The sequence below is a fragment of the Trichosurus vulpecula genome, chromosome 2 (genome assembly GCF_011100635.1).
Source record: "Trichosurus vulpecula isolate mTriVul1 chromosome 2, mTriVul1.pri, whole genome shotgun sequence".
Classification (NCBI taxonomy): domain Eukaryota; kingdom Metazoa; phylum Chordata; class Mammalia; order Diprotodontia; family Phalangeridae; genus Trichosurus; species Trichosurus vulpecula.
The window spans coordinates 34,600,573-34,626,239 of NC_050574.1; the positions used below are offsets into that span (position 1 = coordinate 34,600,573).

Consider the following 25,667-nt stretch of genomic DNA (forward strand, 5'->3'; position numbering starts at 1 on the left):
ACCGCTCTTGGGGGGGTCCCGCCTCAGGGGTAGGGGCCGCCTGGGTGCAGGGCCCGGTGCTGGACATAGTCCTCGGTGCGGGTGCTCGTGTATCCGCAGTCCTCGCAGACGTGCAGCTTCTCCCGGCGCTCCCGGTAGCCGTAGCGCGGAGGCTGCCCGTGGATCTTGCCCAGGTGGGACTCGAGCGAGCAGCGCTGGGTGAAGGCTTTGCCACAGGCGGGGCAGCGGAAGGGCCGGATCCCTGGGGGCATGGGGGCTGTTAATGGGGCGCAGGGGCCTCCCTCCCCACTCCCAGCCCCGACTGCCCCTCACCGGTGTGGGTCCTCATGTGCCGCTTGAGGTCGAAGGCGTCGTGGAAACCTTTGGTGCAGCAGTTGCAAACGTGGCGCCGGGCAGGGTTGTGACATTTGAGGTGGCGGGTTAGCATGCGTTGAAGTGGGAAAACCTTGGGGCAGAGGGGGCAGCTCAACCCTCCGGGGCCCTGCCCTGCTGCAGGACCCTGCTCAGCCTGGGGCAGAGAAGGAAGACCCTGCTCAGACAGGCACCTCCTGGGCCGGACCCCTCCCCACACACACTGTTGAAGTGGCCCAATGAGCCGGGGGCTCTCACCGGTGCTGGGGACTTCCCACTGTTGTGTGGCAGGCAGGATGGGGTGCTTGTGGAGGTTTCTCTGCCCAGGGGCCCCACTTTAGTGCCTCCTTCATCAGCCAGCCCTTTGTCCAGGTTGCAGTCTGAAAGAGAATCTTGTCCCAAGCCCTGTCCTGCAGCCCAGGGAATGGGGGATGGGGGAATAGCTGTCATGTGCCCCATACCCCAAGACTCCTGACAATGGGAGAGGATCTAGGCTGTTCAACATGCCACACTCTCCTTTAGGGCATCTCTCCTGGCCAGTGGATAGAACTGGGCCTACAGCTGTCTCTGGGCAAATCACTTCACCTCTGGCTCAGTTTCCCTAACTGCAAAATGGGGGTCATAATAGCACCTACCTTCAGGGTAGTTGGGAAGGTCAAATGACACACTTAGCACAGTGCTTGGCACATGGTAGGTGCTTAAGAAATGCTTATTCCCCCCCTTTCCTGGCATGGAGGTCCTCCACTGTAACCCAGCATGCTTAATGCATGAGGTTGGAGGGCACTTTCCCTCGATCACATCTCCATACTCCTTAGCACATCTGCCTCCAGATGGGCCGGGAGTCCAGCTCCTGCCTGCAGGCGTGGGGGCTGCCAGGGCAGCTGTTACCTGGGATATAGGCATCTCCTCGGTGCTGGTCAGTGATGTGGCCCCAATCTCGAGGCTGGGGCCGGCAGCTCCTCACCAGAAAGGATCGAGGCATGTCCTGTGAGAGGTGGGGAACACCAGGAAGCCGTTGTTGCCACTGCCCAAGCTGGTAGACCGGAAAGCTGGTGGCTGTGGCCTCTCCTGTGGCCCTCCTGCTCTGCCCACCTGCTTCTAGGAAAGGGTGGGTGGGACCTAGACCTCCTCATCCTCTCCATGCAAATCTGGGATGGGCCTCAGCCAACAGAGCCCTGGTTGGGCTCCAGTTACCTCAGCCCCCTCCCTCCAACACCGACAGCATATTTGCTGTTTCTCTGGGCAAACAGTCTAATATATGGTAGGAAGGATGGATGCTAGACTGTGGGTGAAGGAAGCCAGTACATTTCCCAGAGGCATCTGCAGGAAAGCCTTGGCAATATATGTGGAGGAGTTAGGTGGGGAGGGATGACCCCATTAAAGGATCATACTGCCCAATCCCTAAATGGACAATGGCCCAGGGTGGGGCGGGGAGAGGGGAGTTGGGGGGGGCGATCTGTTTGCCAGTCAAATCAGCCCCCGAACAGTGTCCAACGGCCCCTAAGGAAGCTGTCTCTGGAGAGAGGTTATTCAAATCACTGCAGCTGTCTCCCAGTGGGGTGAAAAGAGGGAGCGATCTGATTTTCTAGGTGGGGCTTGGAACTGAGTTTTGGAGAAAGCACAGCTACACTTCTACAATCACTTGGGGTCATCTCCCTGTCACAGAGAATCGTGTATAAGGCTCCAGACCTCCATCAGTCTCCCAGGGAGCCACACCCACAATCTGGAAGGAAAAGAGGAAAACGAGGCCCTGCAAGAGTTCTCTGGATGACCTTTGGGCCCAAGTGAAGATCAGGTCACAGCTAGGGTTGGAAGGGACCACCAGAGGTCATCTAGTCTAATCCCTTCATTCTGCAGGTGGGGAAGCAGGCTCAGGGAGGTCTAATGATGTCCCCTAGGCCGTAATAGGTGGTGGCTGAGGAAGAATTGGAGCCCAGATCTTCCTGCCCACGTTCCATGCTCTATCACCTCTATCCTGCCTCTGTCCTACTGGTTTTTTTATTTTTTGAATATCAAATGTACAAGTTTGTAGGCTATGGGGAGATAGGGCTAGAAAGCAGGAGAAAGGACCAAAAAGCCACCGTGGGAAAGAAGTGACTGCCAAGGCCTCATATTAGTGTCTGAACAAGGCAGGCCAGAGAATGGCCTCCTCCACTATGGTGTGGCCACAGGGCAGGGGGATGCTGGCCAACTGGAAGCCTGGGGAGGGGCCTCTGAACCACCCCCTGAGAAAGGGTGAAGAGAGAAGATACAGGGCATAGGACCTGGGCTCCACTTGGCCCCAAAGGGCAGAACTGGAACCGCTGGACAGTCAGAGAAAGTTAGTGACAGATGTAGGTGTTATACAAGGGACCTCCTAACCATCTGAGCTGCCCCACAGTGGAATGGACTGTCTCTTGAGGTGATGAAGGCATGACCTCTCTGCCCCTGGAGCAATCTTCAAGAAAAGGCTGGGACCATTATAGATAAGATTCATGGGGCAGGTGCTGGGGATGGAAGGGAGAAGCTCGAAGGACAGACCACCTCTAAGGTGTTTTCTAAGTCTGAGGTTCTATGGAGTCACCAGATGGAAGAGAAGGGCCTAGGGGAAAGGCCCCGCTGCCCAAAGAAGCTGCCCTAGGATGAAAGACTGGGGGGTTGGGGGTTGGGGACGAGGCACCAGGAGCCACTCACATCAAAGTTGTTTATTTTCCAAAAAATAGACATTTTCTTAAAAGCAGCAGAGCAGAGAAGGAAGAGGTTGTCATGTCAGTGTTCTGGCTCTTGACCCCCAGAAGGGCTAGTGGTGTTCGAGGAGGCTTAGGCCCTGCTCCCCTGGCTTGCCCTTGTCTCCCTGCCACCCGCCTTTCTTCGAACGGCCTGCACCAACAGCTCTGAGTAGTGTTCCAACAGGGCTCGGACCTCTGAGCTGGGCAAGGACCACAGCAGAGGGGACGGGAGGCCTGGGGCTGGGCTGGCTGTGGGGGAAGGGGAAAGAGGCCAGGCTGGGGCATGGGCTGGGGCCAGAGCCAGGCCCTGTGCTGGGGAAGGGTCTGGAGACAAGGGTGGGGATGGGGGTTGGGCCACCTCCTCCCCCCCTAGCCAGGCCATGGCCTCCAGCTGGCCCCGTATCCACTGGAAGGTAGATGACAATTCTGCTTGGACTTGCTGCTGTTCCCCGCTCACTTGGGGGCTGGAAACCACCTGGGAGGAGAGAAATGAGGTGGTATCAAGCCACCAGCCCTCTTCTGGCCCAGGACCATAGCAGCCAGGCTTGCACAGGATCAGGATGGGGGTAGGGTCAGAAGTTGTCATCAGGGAAGAGGATGGGGCAGGAGAAAGCCACAGGGAAAATCCCCGGAGGACAGAGAGCAAGAGTGAAAGATGGACCACTTGCTGAGTGAAGGCCCAGATCTCCACCCCCTTCCCTCAGCAGCCCCAGGACTGACCCTCAGCACTCCCAGCCCTTACCAGGTTGTAAAGGTCCAGGGCCTCCTGGAAGCTGCCCCGCAGCTTTTGGATGATACATTCCACGTTGTTCATGCTGAGCTGGGGGACTGAGAGAGGATAGGCCCCATCAGCAAAAGGAGGTTCCCCAAAGCCAGCAGGCCCAGTAAGCTGGGAGGCCAGGACAAAGAAGGCATGGTCTCCTGGGAGAGGAGCTGAGCTGGACCCATGGAGGCTGGGAGCACAGGGGATCCTCAGGATGGACATGAGGGCATAGGGCTAGTGACAAAGGGCCCCAGTGTATTTTAGACACCGAGAGTGATGGGGAGTGGGCCGACAATGACAGCATGTGGGACTGAAGGGGTAAAGATAATTATGAGGTGAAAGTGCCAGGGCCTATGGGGCAGCCCTCTACTGGAATGCCGGCCATCTAGAAACCCTGGGCCTCAGCCGGGGACAGGGTAAGGGGAGGGCCCCTCCTGAGTCCCTGAGGCAGTGACACTCACCAGGGAGAGGTTCCAAGAGAGGGGCTTCAGAACTGATGGCCCCAGGCCCCAGAGATTCTATGGTGGCTGGGGCCATGGTGCGGGCCTGAGCTGGTGGCTCAGTCCCCAACAGCCTCTGGAGGAAGGCGGGATCATAGAGGCCTGTGGCCTTCATCTCAGGCATATCACTGGCCAGGAACGCTGCTGGGGCAGTTTGCACAGTGGCCAGAGAGCAGCCTCTCCCTAGATCTGTCTCAAGAGGCCCAGGGGCTGGGGCAGGGGGCGGGGACTGGGGAGTCTTCAGGAGCTGGTCACAGACATTGGGTAGGTCCAGCCGCAGGCTGGCCCGGGCTTCATGATTACCCCAGAGGGGCAGGCCCTGGCCCCCCTCCCTGATGCTCAGCTCACTGGTGCTGTTTGGCAAACCATCGTGCCCCACTGCTGAGAGTTCTCCCATTGACAGAGGCCTCCTCAATCCAAGGGATTGGCAGGACTCTGCCAGGGTAGGGGTGAGTTTTTCTCCAAGAGATACGCTTCGGGACATCTTTGCTCGGGAGCTCTCGGTGGCCTCCACGTAAGAACAGGCCGGGAGTTCTCGGCTGCCCCGGGCCAGGGCTGAGGGCAGTGGAGGTGACTGCTTCAGCTTCCTTTCCCTCTCTTTCTCCAGGGGGAGGCCCAGGAGAGCCACAGGGGGTGGGCCTGGCACTATGCCACTGATACCAGAGACTAGATGGAAAAAAAAATAGATGTGTTACTCCTTCAGCCATCACTGGAAAAGGGAGGGGTGACTCCCTGGCCTGACCCCAACAGCCTCAGGCTCAGTGGGGCTCGAAGTCTGGGTCCTACAGGGGTAGCCACTCAGCAGCTACAGTGGGGCGAGCATCCATCTTGCCCTGGTTCAGAGGGTTCCCAGATGACTGATGCCCAAGAAGGGCCTTCTTTAGAAGGTACCATGCCTTAGGGTGCTGGGAGGGTGGGGAGAAAGAGACACAGGAAGGCCTTACCCAATGGGAGCAGGGCCTTGGGACAGGGCAGGGAAGAGGGCACAGCGGCCAAAGGGTCAGTCTTACTCAGCGGGTGCCACGATGCAGGCGATGGCGTCTCCGTGCTCTCAGCTGCCTTCTCACCAAGGAGTCCCTTCAAGCCCAAGCCGTCACAAAGTTACCCAAGAGAGGCAAGGAGCCACCCAGACTGCCCCTCCCTGTGCCAAGTTCCCGTCAGGCCAGTAAGGCAGCCACACTCACATCAGAGGCATCTGCAGCGCCATGGCTCTGGTCAGCCCTCTGGGCCTCAGCCCCTTCCTGACAAAGCGCCACAGCCTCCAGTGGCTTCACTAACTGAAGGGGCAGTGTTGGTGAATAGGTGTGTGCAAACCTGGAAGGGAAACAGGTGCACCAGGTAGGATGAGCCTGGCAGGACTAGGCCTGGGAAGGAAGGGAGCTGTGGTCTAATGAAGAAGGTATGGGCCCCACCCTCAGCCAGGCTCAGTGTGATGGTGGAGCCCAGAAACAGTGACATCAAGCCCAGACGCAAGCAGGGCCTGCTCCAGATGCCAGCTGAGGCCCTGAGGGCAGGGTGCTCTCCAGAGGAGCACACAACTGGGTCTGGGAAAGGGCTGAAAGGCTCTGGGCTCTGCACACCTCCCCATCTAAGCTGGCTATCTGCCCACATCAACACATGAGCTCAGGGGCACCAGAGAAATTGATGAGAGGAGGAAGCTGGTTCCCTTGAGGGGTGAGAGCTCAGGCCCCCAAGCCACAGACACAAAGAAGGAACCTTCAGGAGGAGAAAAAATCAGGCTCTTCTCGCTCCTTGAAGGAAATGGGCTGACCTGAGTGGGCCCCAGATGTGGGGAGGGGTGGTGGAGAAGTGCCCATGTGTCTGTCCAGGAGCCAGGGCACACAGTACCACAGGCTGATGCAAAGTCATGGGTCTATTAAAGGCTTCTAAGGGTAAACATCACAGAGGATTGGGGGGTGGGCTGTGGGAGGGAGTCACAGGCTGTGGGACTGGACAGGCCTCAATCCTGGGCCACACAGCAGTAGACGCCCAGAGAGGAAGATCTGCAAGCCTGTGCCCCCAGTCAGCCCAGGGACTGGAGCAATGGGAAGCTGAGCTCGAGGGAGGCTCACTCCCCAGCCATGGCTAAGTTCTCCTCCTTGCCTTTTTCCTCTCCCTCCCGCTCTCTCCCCTACCTGGGATTTTTCTGGAATCGAGAAAGAAACTGAGCAGAAATGCTCAGACGAGGATTGAGGAAGAAGGGTTTCTCAGACTCTGCATCCACCTCAGGGGGCTCCATATCCTTCAGGGAACCATTGAACAGTTCTGGGTGGGCAAAAACAGCATGTTCAACTTGAGCAACTGCCAGCTCTGGGGGAAGCAGAATGGGGGTGGGGTGTTACCAGAGGAATCCCCAAGAAAATAGCTAAATGATGCCCCAGACAGAAGAGGCTCATCTCTGCAGGTGGGGGATGGAAAAGGGAACCCTGGAGGAGCCCTTGAAATGAGGCCCAGCTACCCTGGGGTCAGACTCCAATAGAAACAGCTGCACACTGACTTAGGAAACCACAAATTCCGATTCTCTCTTATTTTTATTTACTTTATTAAACTACACTGCTTGCAGCCCTGGGCTGGGCCATGGATGCCTCTCCAAGACTAAGCTACTGCGAAGTTATTGGTCTGAACTGGCAGAGGGAGTTTGCCCACCTGGGCAGTGCTCGTAGCAATGCCACCTTCAGGGGGTGAACGAGAGCCCAGTCCTCTCAGAGACCACAGAGGGCAACATGGCATTTAGAAGTCTCCTTCTGTGCTGTGGTGTATGAGCAAATGCTCACTTGACTGGTGAGGGTTAAATTCAGAATGAAAAAGATAAGGCAAGGGAGGAAATCAGCAGGGGAAACGGAAGGCGGGAAAACAGCAAAGACAATAGCCTGAGCCAAGGCCCAACACAGGCAAGAGTCAGACGAGGAGAGACAATGAGGACAGCAGCCCGGCCAAACTAAAGGTGGGAGTGAGGACGGCAGCCGGGCTGAACCAAAGAGGGGAGTGAGGATGGCAGCCAGGCCAAACCAGAGGGGAGAATAAGGACACCAGCTGGGCCGAACCAAAGAAGTGAGTGGGGATGGCAGCCGGGCTGAACACAGGAGAGTGAGGATGGCAGCCAGGCTGAACCAGAGGGGAGAATGAGGACACCAGCTGGGCTGAACCAGAGGGGAGAATGAGGACACCAGCTGGGCTGAACCCAGGAGAGAGTGAGGACGGCAGCCGGGCTGAACCAAAGGGAGGAATGAGGACAGCAGCCGGGCCGAACCAAAGGACTGAGTGAGGACGGCAGCTAGGCTGAACCAAAGGAATGAGTGAGGATGGCAGCCAGGCCGAACCAAAGGCGGGAGTGAGGACGGCAGCCAGGCCAAACCAGAGGGGAGAGTGAGGACGGCAGCCGGGCTGAACCAAAGGGAGGAATGAGGACAGCAGCCGGGCCGAACCAAAGGACTGAGTGAGGACGGCAGCTAGGCTGAACCAAAGGAATGAGTGAGGATGGCAGCCGGGCCGAACCAAAGGCGGGAGTGAGGACGGCAGCCAGGCCAAACCAGAGGGGAGAATAAAGACACCAGCTGGGCCGAACCAAAGGAGTGAGTGGGGATGGCAGCCGGGCTGAACACAGGAGAGTGAGAACGGCAGCCAGGCTGAACCAAAGGGGAGAGTGAGGACGGCAGCTGGGCTGAACCAAAGAGGGGAGTGAGGATGGCAGCCAGGCTGAACCAAAGGGGAGAGTGAGGATGGCAGCCAGGCCAAACCAGAGGGGAGAATAAGGACACCAGCTGGGCCAAACCAAAGAAGTGAGTGGGGATGGCAGCCGGGCTGAACACAGGAGAGTGAGGATGGCAGCCAGGCTGAACCAAAGGGGAGAGTGAGGACACCAGCTGGGCTGAACCAGAGGGGAGAATGAGGACACCAGCTGGGCTGAACCCAGGAGAGAGTGAGGACGGCAGCCGGGCTGAACCAAAGGGGAGAGTGAGGACACCAGCTGGGCTGAACCAAAGGGGAGAGTGAGGACAGCAGCCGGGCCGAACCAAAGGACTGAGTGAGGACGGCAGCTAGGCTGAACCAAAGGAATGAGTGAGGATGGCAGCCGGGCCGAACCAAAGGCGGGAGTGAGGACGGCAGCCAGGCCAAACCAGAGGGGAGAATAAAGACACCAGCTGGGCCGAACCAAAGGAGTGAGTGGGGATGGCAGCCGGGCTGAACACAGGAGAGTGAGAACGGCAGCCAGGCTGAACCAAAGGGGAGAGTGAGGACGGCAGCTGGCCTAATGCCAGGAGAGAGTGAGGATAGCAGCCGGGCTGATGCCAGAAGAGAGTGAGGACGGCAGCTGGGCCGAACCAAAGGGGAGAGTGAGGATGGCAGCCGGGCTGAATGCAGGAGAGTGAGGACAGCAGCCGGGCTGAATGCAGGAGAGTGAGGACAGCAGCCAGGCCGAACCAAAAAGGAGAGAGTAAGGATAGCGGCTGGGCCGAACCCAGGAGAGAGTGAGGACAGCAGCTGGGCCAAACCCAGGAGAGGACAGCAGCCAGGATAGACCAAAGGAGAATGAGGACACCAGCCTGGTTGAACCAGGGGCTTCACTCCACCTAGAGGGAGGTTTTTTTGGGGGAGAAGGCATGAAATACAGCCTCGTTTCTGGAAGAATCCAACTGGGGCCCCAGTGTCAACAGCCCTCCCACTCTCCCATGCAGACAGGCCCAGCATTCCCTGGTGCTCAGAGGCATCTCACTCCACTAGCTCTTGGGAATCTGTCAGGAAACAAGGAGCAGACCAAAAAGTATCCCCCACAGAACAAGACAAGCAGAGACTGACAGTCAATCGACTGGCAAGCACTTACAAAGTTATCACTACGTGCCAGGTCCTGTGCTGGGTGTAGCAGTCTAGAGCATCTGGTCCCACTCACACTCCCCCTCCCTCCCAAGAGGGCCCAAGACAAGGGGAAGAAGCCCAGGTTCTGCTCCCCACCAGCAGAGAATATCTGTCCCTAGTCCTCCAGGCATGAGGAGGTCAGGACTGACACCCTGTGCAGCCCAGAAGCCTTACCTTCAGGATGGGCATCAGTGAGGGTTTCAAAATGATGTCGCAGAAACTTCTCCTGCTCTGGTGTCTGTGGCAGAGAGCTGCTGGGTGGCATGGTCCCCTCGGGTCTGATGAACTCCACCTCCAAAACGCTCTCTGTGTCCGAGGCCAGCACAACAGGAAGCCCCAGAACAAGAAAGGAGAACCAAGCCTCGTAGAGCAAAGTAATGCCTTCCAGCACCGTCCCCCAGGCCAAAGAGGATGGGACTCACCTGGAACTAGCGGGATCAGCTCAAATGGGCTCTTCTCTGCCTTGGGCTGAGGAGGTGAGGAGTGAATGGCTTTGAAGCCACCTTCCAAGTCACCAGTCTCAACTTCCGTTTCAGCCTCGGACTCCAGTGACTCCCCACCTGCGGGGAACAGGCCTAAGGGGTGCTCTCACTGGGGATGCCCAATCACCCTGGGGCCAGTGCCACCAAATCCTGAGTTGGGCCAGGTAGATAAGCTCTGGAAGCAGCCAGAGCAATCTAGTCATAGAGGCAGGAGCGAAAGGGCAGAAAGCATTCACTCGCAGCCCTTTCCCTCCTGCCTCTGTGACTAGACTGGAAGGGCTCCAAATGAAGAGCCTGACCATTGTGGGGAGGGCAAAGGAAGCTAATGCCAAGTTACGAACAGAGGGACACACCTGACTCCAGCCTTTAGCCAACCAACTGAGGAAGGGGCAGCCCTAGAAACAACAAGCTCAGCCTCAGGAGGCAGGGAGCCCACCCCAGGTAGGCAGAGGTGGGTCCTCTTCCACTCTACATCCATGCACTCCACTGGGGAAGGGGCACAAAGCCCACTGAAGAGGGAGCCCCTTCCTCTCCACAGAGGGGTCTGTTTGCCTCGGGCCTACCTTCAGGCTGGTGCTCCAGGGCACAGCTGTCCAGATCCCCAGTCAGAACTGAGTTGATTCGAAGATAACCATTGTCCCGCTGACAGGGGGAAGAGATGTCTACTTCTTTCAGATGGTACTCACTTGAAAGCAGGGAGAAAACCCAAGGAAGAGGCTATCACTGAGGGCTCCCCAACTGACCTTTCTTGCTCCTCGGGACAATCCGAGGTGCCCCAGATGGATGGCTCCCTCAGGCTAGAGGGCCTCCCCCGATGAGCATAAACCTCCAACAATGGAGATTGTTCATCCGGGTCTCTGTGCCCCCACTGTGAGCACAGCACCTAGGACATAGTTGGCACTTTCCCAAAGCTCACTGGGTAATCTCCCAAAGGGGCCACCTTCCTCCTGACTCCTGGGAACACCTCCTTGAGTTGGCCAACAAGGAGCCAGGAGAGGATGCTGGATGAGGGGGTGGAAATGCTGGGGCTTCAGTCCTGTATCTGCCATTTACACTGGCTGACTGTGGGGCCACCAAGGAATCACTGCACTTCTCAAGTTCTTCTTCTGAAATGGGGATATTCATGTCTGCGTTACCCAACTGCCAGGGTTGTTTGAGAAAAGTGCTTTGTAAACTCTTACATGCAGGGGTGGGGGTGGAGATGTGAGAAGTGGATGCTCTCCCTAACCCTCAGAGGAGGAAAGAGGCCCAGAGAGAGATTCACACACAGCACACGTGGCAGGTACTCACTCCTTGCCCATCACCTTCTACTCTGAGGTTCAAACCACTCCCAAGAATACCTCGCCCCCCCCCCCCAAGTCATCCTCCTGCCCAGAAGCCCATGGGCCTGGCTGACAAAGACCCAGCCCACCCCACCCCCTCCATTCCCACCAGAAGTAGTAGTTACTGCCAGAGAAAAGGCATACCTGCTGTCCGGGATGGCCTCTGGCTCCAAGGTGTAAATGATGTCACTTGCCTTAGGAGATTCCACATCCAATTGGAGGAAGTCAGGACACTGAAAACCACCCTCCATCGGGCTTCGGCCCTCTTGGCCCTCTGTCTGAAGGAGGACAGAAGCTCATGGTCTGCAAGCAGGACCAGCCAGGCCTGTCCTCAAGGCAGGCCAGCTGGTGAGAAGAGAGCAGGCTAACCTAGTGCCATCCATGCCTCAGTTACCAAAGCCTGTGTCTGAGCCTGCCTAGGAAAGTCAGAGTTGGGGTACTGACCTCAGTGAGCAGCTGGGCCAGACTGTGTGGCTCCACCTTCTCCAGGCCAGAGTCATCCAGCATATCAGGGTTCACAGGACTGAAATAGTAATTCCGGTCCCGGGCATCCAGAATGGTCTTGATGGGCTCTCGGTCAGCCCGCTCAGCCCAGCGGCCATGAGGCTGGTAGCTCCGTTTGGCATGGAACGCAGCCCCATCCACATCATCATCCCCCAGCTACAGAGACAAAGTAACAGCCAGCTGTGCCCCTGCCCACCAACTGTTCAGCCACCCATTCCCCAGCAAAAGGCTCAAGGGCCTCTATCTAGGAGCGGCCTTCTGACTGAGTCCAAGTTTTATAGAACAAATCCTTTTGTGAAAGGGATTTGTTCTGTGAAGTTTGGGTTCTGTCAAAGGGCTGCACTTGAGGACCTAGAGAGCCACCTGTGGCCCCAAGGCCAAAGGTTCCCCAACCCTAGCTGGCCAGGTCTCCTTCTCAATCCTACTGACCAGAGGCTGGGCATGCTGCCAGAGCAGTTGAACCTTTCTGACTTTGCAACAGACACCTCTGAAGTACCAACTCTGTTCAAGGCCTCATATTGGGTTCTGGCACCATAGCCACCCATGAAGATGACAGCATTATCCTTTTGGGAGACTCAGTTCCCCCTGGACCAAGTACCTGGTCCATGGTCCTGAGAGAGGGCACAGGAAGCAGCTCCAAGCGACCTGGGACCCTGGCACTCCTGCCTAGCAGGAGCAGCAAACTGGGTTCCCTGGGTGATTGAGAGGAGACAGATCCCCCCCCAAAAGCCTGGGGGCAACAAGTCCCAAATCAGCAAATAGCCACCAAGGAAGGGAGGGCCTCAGGAGCATGGCAAAGCCCTCACTTGGTAACACTGTCCCTACTGTCTGGAGCTAAGCACCCACTCACCAACCGCTTTGCCCAGAGAGGAAGTTTGCCGTTGGTCAGCAAGCATCGGGGATCTAAGAAAGCCAAAGGGATCAAGGTCAGGAGGAAAATACCCTATCCCCATGTCTATCCCTGGGGCTTAGGGAAAAGAGTTAAAATAGAAGGGGCTCACTGTCCTCAACAGCTACCCGGCCTGACCCTACCTAATTAAGGGGAAAAAAGGGTGCCCACCCAAGCACAAAAGGGCTTGGGGGCCTCCTACCCCCAGGGGACAAGAGAGAACAACATCCTCAAAATGAGTAGCTGCCCAGAAGTGGGACGGAGCTGTCTCGGACAGACATGGGGCAGAGGCAGGAGATATTCTAGACTGGATGCCCACCAAGTGCCCTGCCAACACTGGAATTCTTTGGTGCTATTCAGACCTTTCCAGTGCAGGGAGTGGGCCATGTTGGCAGCTTCTGGCCAAGCTCCCTGGGAAAACCTCCAAGCACTGAGGCTAGGGGGCCAGATGAGAGCACCTGAGCTGTGACCTTGTCACTTCATGGCAGTGAAAAGTAGGTCACGGGATCGTAGGCCCTGACCTGGAGGGCCTCAGGGGCCAGCCAGGCTAATATCCCCAAGGATGGAGGAGCCCAAGTCGCAGGAGGTGACGCCCAAGGGAGTGAACACCAGAGGCCAAGTCTGCCGCCCTTGTCCACCCTGAGCAAGCAGGCACCTGCCTGTCTCAAAGCTGTCTTTGGTGGGGGTCTTCAGCAACTCCTCTGGTTCACACTCCTCTTCCAACTCGTCTTCCGTCTGCTCTCCAGGACTCAGGGAGCACATCCCACTGGGCATAGACATGTAAGTCTCCTGCCTGAAATCAAACGGCAGAGGGGACAGCTCTGGACCTTCCCTAAGGCCACCCCACCGTGGCCAGGCAAGGCCAGAAACCTGGCTGCCCCTGACCTGGAGCAGCACATGACTTACTCTATGCATCTCAGTCATGGCCCAGAAAACCACCTGAGCTCCTTCTCCCCTGCCATGGCCTCTGGCTGAAAGGACATGGAGGAAGGGAAAGGCTAGGTCTGTTCAGGGTACTGCTTGTCTCACAGCTGCCACGTCCCACCCTGCTTCCCAATGGACAAAGAAGGAGTGACGAGCCCCTTTCCAGCCCTCAGACTCTGGACCGCTGCTTTTGAGGTCACTGGGAGCCTCTTGGGAGGTAACCGAAGTGCTCATGAGACACGGGCAGCCAAAGCAAGAATCTCCTACCTCAGCTGGCTGGGCCACTTTCTCTCTTTCACTTTATTCTGCTGCTCAATGTGATCAATTTCCATCAAGTGCTGTTTCATGCAGTTGGTGATCTCTGGGCCCAGCTGCCAGATAAATACACAACTGGAGGAGAGGGAAAGGTGAGTGGATTGGTAAGGGGGAGAGAAGAGGAAGAGGAGAAGGAAGAAAAGGACTGGTTGGCCTGAATGGACTGAGCACTCACTATATGCAAAGCACTCAGTATACAAACAGAAAGCTGGGAAGAGTCCTTGCTCCCCAAAGCTCATTTTAAGGAGAGGAGGGTTCAGCTCCGAGTCAGATAGGAGCATCTCATGGTCTTCGGACAAAGAAGAGAGAAAGGGGCAGGGTGGGGGGAGAGACCAAGAAGCAGTATAGCCCAGTGGAAAAAGCTCTGGACAAGAGGGATCCAGGTTCAAATCCCACTTCTGACACTGTGTGACCATCTAAACCCTCTCACACCCCAACTGCCTCATCTGAAGGAGATCCTATATATAAAGGTCTCTCTGAACCTCAACAGGTGACCTGAGTGCCAGCTACGTGTCCCCCTAGTTGGCCTTCCAGGCTCCGCAGTAGCGGCCCATTTGCTAAGTATGATCCCAGCGCCTCCAAGGCACTGACGAAAATTCTGACTAAGACAGAAGGGCCAGCTCTGGGACACACCACTATAAAGGCAAGCAAAGTGGGACTTTTGACTGTTTTTTCTTTTGGAGTGCTTCTCAGCACTAAGGCAATCAAGTGCCTTTGACTGAGCCTTGCCTCCCTTGGTAGGAAGGCCCACACCCTTTTGCTAATTAGGTCACAAGAGGTATGAAGCCCTCCAGGACTGTGAAGCCCTTAGGCCCTGAAAAAGGGTACATATACTCTGAGGTTAGCATTTTGCCTGGGGCTCACTCACTGGAAGTGTTGTCTGATTTGACCAGACAAGACTCTGGATAGCTGTTGGAGCCCCGCCCCCCCCTCCCCCCTTTGAAAAAACCAAATGTTAGTGCTTCACTCTTTCTGACAGGCATATATGTAATGTCTTGGTCAGAGAGCGAGAAGCCTGTCTGTTGATTTGTGTTATTTTGGTCTGTTTATATAATTTCTGCTTGTAATTTCTGTTTATTATGTTTTCTCAGAAGTTCAGGGTGCTGACTTTTTCCCCTAGACTAAATGAATGATTTATGTATGTTTAATTAAAGTAAGATTGTTAACCCCTTAAAGCTGCTTTCCTTAGAAGAGCAGGTCAAAGAAATTGTGCTAGTAGCCCTCCTGTGAGCTGGTGTTTTTGGCCTTCCACAGCCACAGTAGTGGCAAGCAGCACTGTTCTTACAACCACTCAAGGTCTTCCCTCCAGCCTGACAGCAGCCATTCAGGACTAGTCTTTGGGTTCTATCATTCAGCCGGGTCAGATCCAGTTAACTGTCCTGTCCCCTAACCCCCATCTAGGACCTCATCCCCCAAGAGAGTACAAGAGACTTTGCCAGGAGAGCGAGGTCAATAGTATGCCCTTCATCTACCAAGCTAATGACTTGCCAAAAGAGGACAGGACGTTAGACTGGCCTAAGCTGCTGGCTCCTGGTAATCACTGCTTTGCTTTCTAAATACTTACAAATCATCCCTTTAATAATATATTCTAGAATGTGGCCAGAATTCAAAGTCAAATTCAATCTCATCCTCGCTCCCATCCTTCAAATTTTGAGTTTTTTGTTTTTCGTTTTTTCCCAGTTGAGGAGTCTAAACTTTAATTCCCTGAAAATATTCTAAGGAAGTTCCCATCATGAGACCATGATGCTGAAAAATTTGACAAACAAAAAATCATTCTGTTTCTTCCCATGAGCACCCTGGGAGTAGCAGCTACGTGGTACCATAGTGCATAAAGAATTGGGCCTGGAGTCAGGAAGACCCATCTTCCTGGGTTCAAATCTGGCCTCAGAGACTAATTAGCTGTGTGACCCTGGCACATCTTAACCCTGTTTGCCTCAGTTTCCTCATGTGTAAAATGAGCTGGAGAAGGATATGGCAAACCATTCCAGTATCTTTGCCAAGAAAACCCCAATAGGGTCACGAAGAATCAGACAACTGAAAAGCAACCGGACAACCATAAGATGCAGATCCCTGAGAGTGAGCCAAGGCCCATCCACACCATGCAGAGTGCAGGTACACTCCCCTGCAACATTAGCCAAAGTGCCCAAGCTGCAGAGCATACGAGGGCCACCCCAGGGATCTACCCGGGTCCAAGTACTCCCCACCCTGGCCACATCCACTGGGCTCAGGGTGCTCTGTCCACACGGCTGCTGTGGGAGAACTACCTGGAGAACATCCCCACTGGGCACAGGAGCCTCTGCTAGGATGGTGTGCATAGCTGTTCAGGCTCTATGTCCACTGTCCATTGGGACCCACATGGGCCCCACAGCACCCAAGAGTTTTCACAACTCTGTCCACACTGGTCAACCACTCAGTCAATAGTCATGAGGTTCAAATGAAACCATGGACAGTGAAATGGTTTTAAACAAACTATAAAATTATAAAATATTATTTTCATTTCTCTATTGCCTGTTTACTTCTTATCCCCTCTGAGACCACACAACCCCAGTGGTTGAGAAATGTGTCCTCTCCCATGATTACTTCCTTACCTGTCTCCAGATACAGTGATCAGATGGCGACAGTCGTAAGTAAACTTCATGCCTGTGACAATTTCTGCAACCAAATCAGAGAAGAGTCTCTTACAACCACCTCTGTGGGAAAGCAGCCAAAGAGGTGTGGGTCCTGAGGAGAGGCCCTGCCTGGGACCCGGGACCTGGGACCAGACAAGAAGTGGGCGGACCTACCTGAATGTCCAAACATCTTGGCAATGCACTCTCCAGAATAGAAGTCAATCACCGAGATGCTCTTATCAGAGCAACTGGTGGCTAGGAAGGTACCTGAAGGGTCTACGTGCACCTGCCCAAGGGGAAAGGGGGAAACACCATCATCGACCTGGCTCCAAATTCTGTTCTTTCTTGGCCTGGGAAGCACCTCCCCTTGGGTCTTCAACCCCTCCACCTGGAGAAGGTCAGCCTGCCTATCTAGTCCCTTACTCCCAAGCCTCCTGTGGTTCTTCTGCACAGTTCCTGGAGGCAGCTCCTATGAATCTCTCAGCCCCAACAGGAGGGGAGATTGCTCCTCCGACCTCCAGATCCCTTCTAAAGTCACCTGGCCATGTCTGGGCCTCGGGGCAGATCTCCAAAGGGCCAGTACCTGACTCTGGAGAAGGCCACTTCTTAAAAATGCAAACATTCTTTTTAATTATGATTATTTCAGTATACAAAGAATAGAGAAAGATTATATTTAAAACCATGAGCTTCAGTTACATGCAGTTTGGGTTTTTGAGAGCATCTAGCTGGCCTGGGAGCCAGCTTAGGCCCCTGCACAGATCACATTGCCTCCCAATGCCCCAGTCAATTCTATAAGACTACCAAAGGCAAGTCTGTGCTGGCCTGCTCCCTCCAGATCAAACTGAACTTGGTATTCACAAAACTGCCCCGTCTCTGGCCCTTCTGAACCTTTTGTTTTTTTTCAGTGTATTCTTCATGGTTTATTCAAGCTGTTTTCTGGTGTTTCCTTCACTGCTCAGTCCCTCCCTTCCACCTAGGACCCATCTCCAATGCTCAGAGCCCTTGGGAAATCAATGCCCAGCCTTGAGAGGCCTCTGACCGACAGACACCCTGCCCCCTCCCCGCCCCCCCCAGCCTGTCCTCTCACCTTCAGCAAGGAACCATCATCCCCCTGAGAGCCTTTGTAGCATTTCTTCTGTTTGCCATTGACCGTGTTGTAGACTCTGGGGGGAACATCAGGTACCCTCAGGGTCTCAGAAGCCCTCCTGACCCCAGCCCAAGCTGCCAGGTCCCTCTACTCACTCTCAGCCCTGCCCCTTCCAGAGGCTGAAGGGGTTGACCAGGACCTCACTGGTCCCAGCCAATGTGGACCAAGGGAAGGGCTACAAGGCTTCAGCTTTGGGGTCATTGCAGTCAGGGGCAGGCATGAGCTACGAACTGAGGTCAGGCCAAGGGCAAAGCCAGCTCACCTCACATTCCTGTCCTGACAAGCCACAGCCACATACTTCTGGGTGATATCAATGTCCATGTCATAGAGGGTGGTCTTCTCCGCCACGTGATGGGTACGTACAAAATGAAGGCCATCAGAAACCTAGAGCCACAAGTGGTCTTCAGAGGCCAGGAAAATCCACCTCCCACCCCCTACCTTTGGGCAACATCTTGGATTTTAAAAAGAACAGAGGAATTGGCTGAGACCAAGTGTCACTCTGTCCCTAAGGATGAGGGCAGCCTGCCCATAAAGTACTTCATAATCCCTCCTGCCTTTACTCCCACCCCCCACCCACTCCAGTCCCTAGGGCTACAGTCCCTGGGAGGAACCAGAAGAGGTGGCCCCCTGACCTTTTGGGCACTGCGGAAGTAGATGCTTTTGTCAGCTCCACAGCTGATCATCTGGATGTCTCTGTTCCCTACAGGGGGGGAGAGAGGTTGGGCCCCTGACCACAGCTTGGTCCACCCTGGCTTGAGGAGGGTCTGACTTTCTGCAGTTGCCACTTTGGAGGGATTCTGTGGAAACTGCCAGCCCTCCCATAGGAGGGTCACCTTCAGCACTCACTGCAACCCTTCACATCTTCTCATCTGTAGAGCTGTCATTTCCCCCAAATCCTGCCTCACTGGGACCCACTTATGCCTATAACTCCACCACCTTCCATAATGTGACCCCTGCCATAGCTCCCCCTCCCACCCTGCTATAAATCCTCCCTATGACCTCCCGGCCCATGACCCTAAATATCTCCAACCCCCACTGTGATGTTCTCCCAGACAGCTCCTTGTTACTTCCCTACCCCTCCAAACAACCCCCGAATTCTAAATGTGACCCCACCTGCTCCAAACCATCCTTCCCTCCTCATTATGATCCCACCCCAACCCCACTTCCAGGACTTGCTAATTGCATTTTCTCCCTTGTTCCTCAAACATCCTCCATCCTGTGACCCTTCCCACAGCCCCACTGCCCACTCCCAGGTCTGCTAACCTCTCCCACCACAGTAACAACCTTCAAACCTCACTGGGCCTTTCCCACCTAGCCATCTCTAGTTCTGATTGTGACCCTGCCCCCCCCCACCCCATGACATCCTCTGTCCCCAACAGGCTCAAAACTTTAACAATAAGATTGTGTCCACTTTAAAAGAGCATCTTCTCTTATGGTCTACTATATATACTGAAAGTTTAAGAAAATAAAAATTGTAACAGTCCAGGTACTGAAAGTGACTTCACAGATCATATAGTACAAACTATTCCTTGCAAGGGTTTTTAACTTTTTTTTTTTTAATATTTCGATAGATGTATTTCAGTATAATTGGTTTCCTTTGAAATCCCAGGTACTTGAGTTTATGCATTTAAAAACATGATTCTTAGGAGGGAATCCATCCATGACTGCCCTAGGGGTCCAAGACACATCAAAAGGGTTAAGAAACCCCTACTCTCAAGGAATCCCCTCCCCAACAAGTGCTTACCCAGTATCCACTTGAAGCTCTCAGCCCACTCCACCTTTAATCAGCTCCGTCTGTTAGAATACTCTTCTATATACTAGCTACACGTGACTTCTTTCAACACCATTTTGTTCCTCATTTTACCTTCTGGGATCAGGCAGAATTAAGCACATTTCTACCCTATGACTTGCATGACCTCCCAGAGCCTCCTCTTCACCAGGCTAAACATTCTCTGTCCCTTCTACCGGTTAGCACAGGTTGGGGCAAGGTCTCCAGTTCCCTCCCCATTTGGTTGCTTTCCACTGATCAAACTTCAGCTTTCTCAGTATTCCAAAGATGTCCAGAACTACCCAGAATACTGCAGCTATGTTCTGGCCTGGGCACCAGGTGAGACAGTGAGCCTATTACCTCCCTCGTTCTGGGCACATGCAGCCTTCAAGTTCTACTGGGCTTACGGTCCCCTGAAATTCCCAGATCTTTTTGCCCCACAAACTATGCTTCCACATCCCAAGGCTCAGGGCCCAGAAAGCAGTTTATTTTTTTGGATCTAATGGTAGTTCAACATCTCAGCACTAGGTGATTATCTTACTCGAGTCCAGTCATCACACAAGCCTATCAAGGTCTTCACATAGTAAGCACTTAATAAATGCTTTGGACTGACTGATTTTAGATCCTGATTCTGACATTAGCTACTCCTCTAAGCTTTATGTCATCTGCCAATCTAATAAGCATGTTTTCACTGATGACTTCATCTAAGTCGTGGATAAACATGGCAAATGCAAAGGCCAAGGTCAAATTTCTGGGCACTCAACTAGAAACTTTCCTTTAATGTGACATTGCTCCCTGGGTCCAATCAGCTAAATAGTTCTACATCACCTACTATGCTACCACAGAACCCGAACCTCTCTGCCTCGTCCACAAAGACTTCATGAGAGACGCCACTAAAAGCTTTGCTGCATTCTAGGCATGCTAGCCAATGTTTCCGTGTTGAGTAACCATTCACAAAAAGGAGGGCAGTCCAGCCTGATTTGGCTTTGGCGAAGCCAGGCTGGCTCTTAGTGATCCCTGCTTCCCTTTGGATCCACTCATAAACCTTCTCTTTAATAATATGAGTCTACAGTTTCACCAAGAATCAAAGCCACACTCACCAACTTACAGCCTGAAGATTCCACCTTCTTCCCTTTATTGGAAATTGGAAGATTTGTCCATCCCTAGTCTTAGAGACCCTTCCCCATGCTCTGGAATTCTCGAAAGATAACTGAGGCTGAGCAGTTATAACTAGCACCACCTAGGATGGTATCATTGGTCTGGACCTGGGGCCCTGAATTCATGAAGGCAGTGAGGTGTTCTTTTCTCACCTCCTTAAAACTTTTATGGAGCTTCAACTCCCTGTGACCCACTTTGGAGGTTAGCACTCGAAAGGTCATTCTTAGAAAACAGAAGAGGGTTAGTTGTCTTCCATTACTGTTTTCACTGCCCCACTCCCTGGGAGTCCTTCCTTCATATTCCTCTTGCCCCTGACACACCCTAGAATGCCCTTTCTTGTCATCCTTACCATTTGCCAGCCTTGGTATCCCTGGCACAGTTTTTACAGGGTTAAGACCACTCTTTCGTACTCATTCTCCATTACCTGCCTTTGCTTCTATCTTCTATGTTAAAACAAAACAAAAGCCTAATTGGTCAAAGCGTAGTCGTAGAGAAAAGTTCAAATGCACCTCCCTCTCTTCACTGCAGAGGTGGAGTAGGGGTATGGAATATCATACACACTGTCAGATACGGGGTATGTGTTGGTGAGTTCTCCTGAACTTTTTCCTCTTTCTTTTTGAAATGTTGTTATGAGGGAAAGCTTGCCAAAGGTCAGGAGCAAGATATACTCAGAAATAAATGTAATGATAAAAAAAGAAATGTGATATGAGAACAAACAGCACCAATAAAAAAAGGTATAATTTAAGCGTGTTCCCTCTACACCCACATCAGTCTTTTTAAACAGCTCCTTCTATTTTTCCCCATCAGAATTGTTTGGACGTCATTTTGTTCAATTTCCCATCACAAGTTCTAAGACTTAGAAATTTCCCCACAAAGTTCCCATCACTTCGACTTCAACATCCAAGTTCCTCCATACGTGTATCCCGAAAATTCTATATGGTTCAATTTGCAACTGAAAGGGCCTTTTGAGGCTATCAGGTCCAAACCCCTTGGTTTACAAAGAAAGCTGAGGCATAGAGAGATTAAGTGACTTACCCAGGGTTCCACAGAAAGTCTTAAAAGTAGAAGCTGAACCTAGCTTTTCCTCAGTTTAAGTCTAAAACCCCATCTACTACACCACAGAATTACAGAATCTCAAGAGTTGGAAGGACCCGAGGAGCCATCTAGCCCAGCCCACATGGCCACTTACACAAAGGTCTTTAACTCTTGCAAGTTTATAAAGGGCTTTACTCATATTAGCTCCTTTGAGCCTCAGCACAACTACTATCTCCATCTGACAAAGGAGGAAACTGAGGCAAACAGAAGCGAAGCTACTTGCCCAGGATCACATAAGTATCTGAGACAGGATTTGCACTGAGGTCTTCCTGACTCCCAGTCCAGTGTTCTAGCCACCGCTCCAAGTACTCTTCCAAAACGTCGAACGTGCATCACACAATGCTTGGCTTTCATCTGCCACATCACATGTCTGAAGATAGAACGGCTCCTTCCTCCAGCAGTTCCCAGCATTTTTACTGGTCAGACTCAGATCCAAAACAACAGCTCCTCTTGGTGTTTGTTCTACTTTTTATGGAATGAATTATCATCAAGGAAAGCCAAGAATTAATCACCGTTACTGTTTGTAGCGTGGGGGCACGTGTTTATGCGTGTTAAAAATGTCAAGTCATGCCCAGACAACACGTGTCGATAACCTTCGGGAAGCATTCATCAGTGGCCAGAGAACATGCTCCAGCAGACCCCAGTTAGTGGAAGGTCCCACACCCTTCCTATACTGCCTCCTGCTTCCAGGCCAGGCCTGTCATCTCTTTCCCAAATTCCTCATCTCTGACCTTCTTCTGGCTTGGTGGTCTGTAGTCCACCTCCCTTTGCCTCCCCTCCTCCACCCCCTCACCCAAATGACTTCCACCAAGCTGCCCCCTTCTGAATTTCTCCACACAAGTGTACCTTCTCCAATCCAATTTTACTTGTGCAGGCATACTCTAAGACAGTTTGGCTTAACTGTGCGCAGAGAATATACTTTGTGTTCCACTTGGTCTGGGTGTTTGTTGAGAGGTGTCCATTTTGTCAAGACAAATTATGCAAATTATGCCCAAAAAACTACTGTGCTTTTCTGTCTCATCTGGACACCATTTAATCTATTCTGTTCTTGAATGCGCTGTCTTGGGAGCGTCTGCTGGGCCACATGCACTTCCTGGTGTTACTCTGTTTGTGCTTCCCCTACTTGTAGAGAGACCTCAAAGGCCAGGAGTCTGATTGCCAGCTCCCTCTTCGGGTACCGTCTCCTCTCTATGACTCCTCCTTTCCCTGTGGTAGTGGCAGCTCTTTGCTATCTGGGTGGGCAGATATGGACACTTTTTTTTTCTTATTCTCTCTTTTGCATTTAAAGTCCTTGACCTAGCTCACAAAACTGCAGACAAAATAAATTTTACAAGCCTTCGTTATGTGCACTCCACCCTGGTCAAGCAGCCTTTGACATACTCTGAAACATCGTCCAAAATTCCAAGCCTGCTCCTTCGTGCCATCTTCTTAAACCAGCTGTTAACGAACCAAACATGCTTCTCCTGGAGGACTGCCTGCACACAGTAGGTGCTCAATAAATGATCACAGGATTGAAGTGAACTACTGTCCATTAGCAGCTATGATAAAAACACTGCCTACATGCCCCCAAATCTTTGAAGTCCCTGGCATTGTCTCCTAGGCAGCAGCGTCTGGAAACACCCCAGTTCCTACACAGATCACCAGGAGTGAGGATTGGCCAACAGGCTGAATACGGCTCAGGAGTTTCTCTGAAACACACCAAGATCTGCCCTATTCATGTCGTGGCAAAGAGCCCTCTGTACATGACGATGGCACCAACCAGAGTCTCCTTCCTTGAGCATTACTCAGTGACCATCTGCTGGCCTCTCCTGGAAGCACAAGCTACTGCAGAGGGTCCAGCTCAGGCCTCTCAGGAAAGGCGCCATGGCACAGCAGAGCGGCTAACTCCAGCAGAAAGGTTCTCTGCTCAGCTCACTGTGGAGTCACTATAGCTTTCATCACTTGCTTCCTGTGCAGATGTTCACTTTGGAAGACACCATGCACCACTCCTCTAGGAAACATTTCTTTCTGGATCCTGAATATTAATAACAACAGCATTTATACCACCTACTATGCGCCAGGCACTGTGCTAGGTGCTTTACAGTTGTTATCTCACTTGATCCCTCACAACAACCATGGCAGGTAGGAGCTATTGAGATCCCCATTTTACAGTGAGGAAACTGAGGTAAATGGGTTAAGTGACTTGCCCAGGATGACACAGCTACCTAGTGGTTAATTTCAGGGCCTAGTGGGAAAAGTGTCGCCTTTAAAAATAACAGCGAATTGAATCTTGACTCCTGACTACCTGTAAATCGCCCTGAGCTTATGCTTCCTCATCTGTAAAGTGATGAGCCTGAACTCCAGTATCTCCAGGGTACCTTTCAGCTCCGTGCTCATATTCCAGTGAACCCTGTACCAATTACAAAGCTTTAGACATTCAGTGCAGCCTTCTCTGGGTTGTTCTTCCACCCTCTACTCTCCTGGCACAACCTGGGCTTCTGAAGAGTATTTCCCACGGTTGTTTTGTCTCTGAAGACCTTCCCTCAGCCCCCTTCTAAATCACCGGCCATCTTCCACCCTAAGAATTGTGGTTATTCACCAAAGCTCTTTCTGAAGATCTTCTCTCCTCTTTTATCTGTTCTCAGGAGTTCAATGATCATGTCAATGAGGATGGTTACCACATTTCATTTCTGTCCTAATCCAGGCTGACTCTTCCTCTCCTGGACTCCTCACTGTCAATCAACTGTTGAGTTTTTCCACAAGTTCTCTGCCATTTGTCCCATCCCTCCACTCACTTACAGGACCCCAAACCTAGCTCAGATCCTCCTCACTTCTCTCCTGAATTACAGCAATAGCTTCCTCCTTATTTTCCCACTTCCAGTACCTCCCTTCTCCAATCCATCCTCCACATAACTGCCAAAATCATCTTCCTAAGACAAAGACCTGGACAACCTTCGAGGACTTCCTAATGGGAAGAGGATAAAATGTAAATTTCTCACTGGCATTTAATACTAACTTAAATATTTTTATTTAAAAAATCACAATAGCTTTGCTATTATTTCAAATCCTCCAAGACTTGCTTTTGGCCTGACTTTCCAGACGCTCTTCATCTTATGCCCCTTCCCGAAGCGTGTCCCAGCCTCAGGGAACTATGAGGCAATCCCCCAACTCGACATTCCATCTTGTGTCTCCATGCTTTGGTGGAGACCAAGGATGCTGAGTGCATTCCTCCTTCCTCATTTCCACCTTAGATTTCTTCACTTCCCTCAAGGTTTAACTCAGGAGCCACCTGCTACCTGAAGGCCTTCCGCCATTTGTTTTCTCCCTCCCCAATTATATTCTTAGCTGTGTGTGCACAGGACCTGCGCCCTAGCTCCAGTCCCAAGAGGATGGAATCTCCCTGAAGCAGAGACTGTCAACTCTTGTCTCGGTATCCCTAGGATCTGTCAAGCAGAGTGAGGAGCCAGTAGGGACCTGCGATGTGACTTGGCAGAGGGAATTTCCCAGTGAGCAAACTTCCCCTAAGAATGCATAGCAGCCCTTCCTGTGCACTTTATTTGGTCTTACAGAGTTGCCTAGAGCAGAGCAGTTAAAACTCCAGGCCTGCAAAATTCCTGAGTGCAAGCCAGACAAACATGTAACTGGGAAAGGCTGAACAAAACCAATACAGTGCAACATAGTTGCTGCCCTGTTTCTACTTGTGTTTGACCCCACAGGTCTGACATAAACCCAGGATGTGTCAGAGGCCTGGTCGGTGTTCCTGGCTCCAAGGCTGGCATTCCACCCACTAGGCCTCACTGCCTGCAGAGTGGGTACATGATACCTATGAGCTGAATTTCTGATAACCTGGAGAGATGGTCCTTCAGCCCTTCTGCCTCCTCACACTGACTCCCTGAGGCTTCTTTATTTATCCTGGGTTCCTACCTCTTCTCTGGACTGCCTCTGATTGGTAACTGGAAGAATCCTGCCAGGCCCTAATGCAACCAGACAAGGTGCTCAGCTGTCCACTTACACAGAGTCTGAAGTAAAAATCCAAGCACCTTCTTTCCTTTACCTATGACAGGTAATACTTCTCCAGCCCAAGAACTTTCTGCACCTGTTGCTGGGATTGTCACTGAGATCTCCCCAGGCCTCCCAAAGAACCTCCTAACCTGATTGTGATCCACATCTCTACCTGTCACACGCACCCTCCCCACCCCCAAGACACCATTCATCTTCACCCTCCAAATCTTGAGGGTCCCTGCTTCCATCCTCTGTCCATGTCACATTCTGAGAATGACCCACTCTCCATGCCATCAG

The 25,667-nt window shown here is 52.8% G+C and overlaps 3 protein-coding genes across 3 annotated transcripts in view; 1 reads left to right on the plus strand and 2 right to left on the minus strand.

Annotated features, from left to right (window-relative positions):
• The window catches only part of LOC118839020 (zinc finger protein 850-like), a 902,460-nt gene that overhangs the window by 129,311 nt on the left and 747,482 nt on the right, over positions 1-25,667 (plus strand). The gene's annotated exons all lie outside the window — the stretch shown is intronic.
• OVOL3 (ovo like zinc finger 3) lies at positions 24-1,333 on the minus strand. Its single transcript, XM_036747289.1, has 4 exons — positions 1,240-1,333; positions 610-731; positions 313-508; positions 24-241 (listed from the first exon to the last, which is right to left on the minus strand). Exons 1-4 carry the CDS (start codon positions 1,331-1,333, stop codon positions 24-26), a joined length of 630 nt encoding a protein of 209 aa, XP_036603184.1.
• WDR62 (WD repeat domain 62) overlaps positions 3,022-25,667 on the minus strand; it is a 37,744-nt gene continuing 15,098 nt past the window's right edge. Inside the window, exons 14-32 of the mRNA XM_036746496.1 lie at positions 18,001-18,068; positions 17,631-17,752; positions 17,309-17,384; positions 16,396-16,507; positions 16,201-16,264; positions 13,565-13,687; positions 13,033-13,166; positions 12,335-12,387; positions 11,425-11,640; positions 11,125-11,258; positions 10,222-10,343; positions 9,599-9,736; positions 9,351-9,482; positions 6,458-6,587; positions 5,507-5,636; positions 5,333-5,399; positions 4,284-4,988; positions 3,802-3,887; positions 3,022-3,534 (exon numbers count right to left, since the gene is read on the minus strand). Of these exons, the coding sequence (XP_036602391.1) occupies positions 3,151-3,534; positions 3,802-3,887; positions 4,284-4,988; positions 5,333-5,399; positions 5,507-5,636; positions 6,458-6,587; positions 9,351-9,482; positions 9,599-9,736; positions 10,222-10,343; positions 11,125-11,258; positions 11,425-11,640; positions 12,335-12,387; positions 13,033-13,166; positions 13,565-13,687; positions 16,201-16,264; positions 16,396-16,507; positions 17,309-17,384; positions 17,631-17,752; positions 18,001-18,068 (2,996 nt within the window). The 3' untranslated portion in view covers positions 3,022-3,150. The remainder of the gene's footprint in view (positions 3,535-3,801; positions 3,888-4,283; positions 4,989-5,332; positions 5,400-5,506; positions 5,637-6,457; positions 6,588-9,350; positions 9,483-9,598; positions 9,737-10,221; positions 10,344-11,124; positions 11,259-11,424; positions 11,641-12,334; positions 12,388-13,032; positions 13,167-13,564; positions 13,688-16,200; positions 16,265-16,395; positions 16,508-17,308; positions 17,385-17,630; positions 17,753-18,000; positions 18,069-25,667) is intronic.

Excerpts from the sequence above, each read along its gene's own strand:
- OVOL3 (XM_036747289.1), bottom strand. The coding sequence starts at position 1,333 with ATGCCTCGATCCTTTCTGGTGAGGAGCTGCCGGCCCCAGCCTCGAGAT. Across the intron at positions 732-1,239 it reads AGGAGATGCCTATATCCCAG|ACTGCAACCTGGACAAAGGG; the intron begins GTAACAGCTGCC and ends ATTCTCTTTCAG. Across the intron at positions 242-312 it reads GCACATGAGGACCCACACCG|GGATCCGGCCCTTCCGCTGC; the intron begins GTGAGGGGCAGT and ends CCATGCCCCCAG.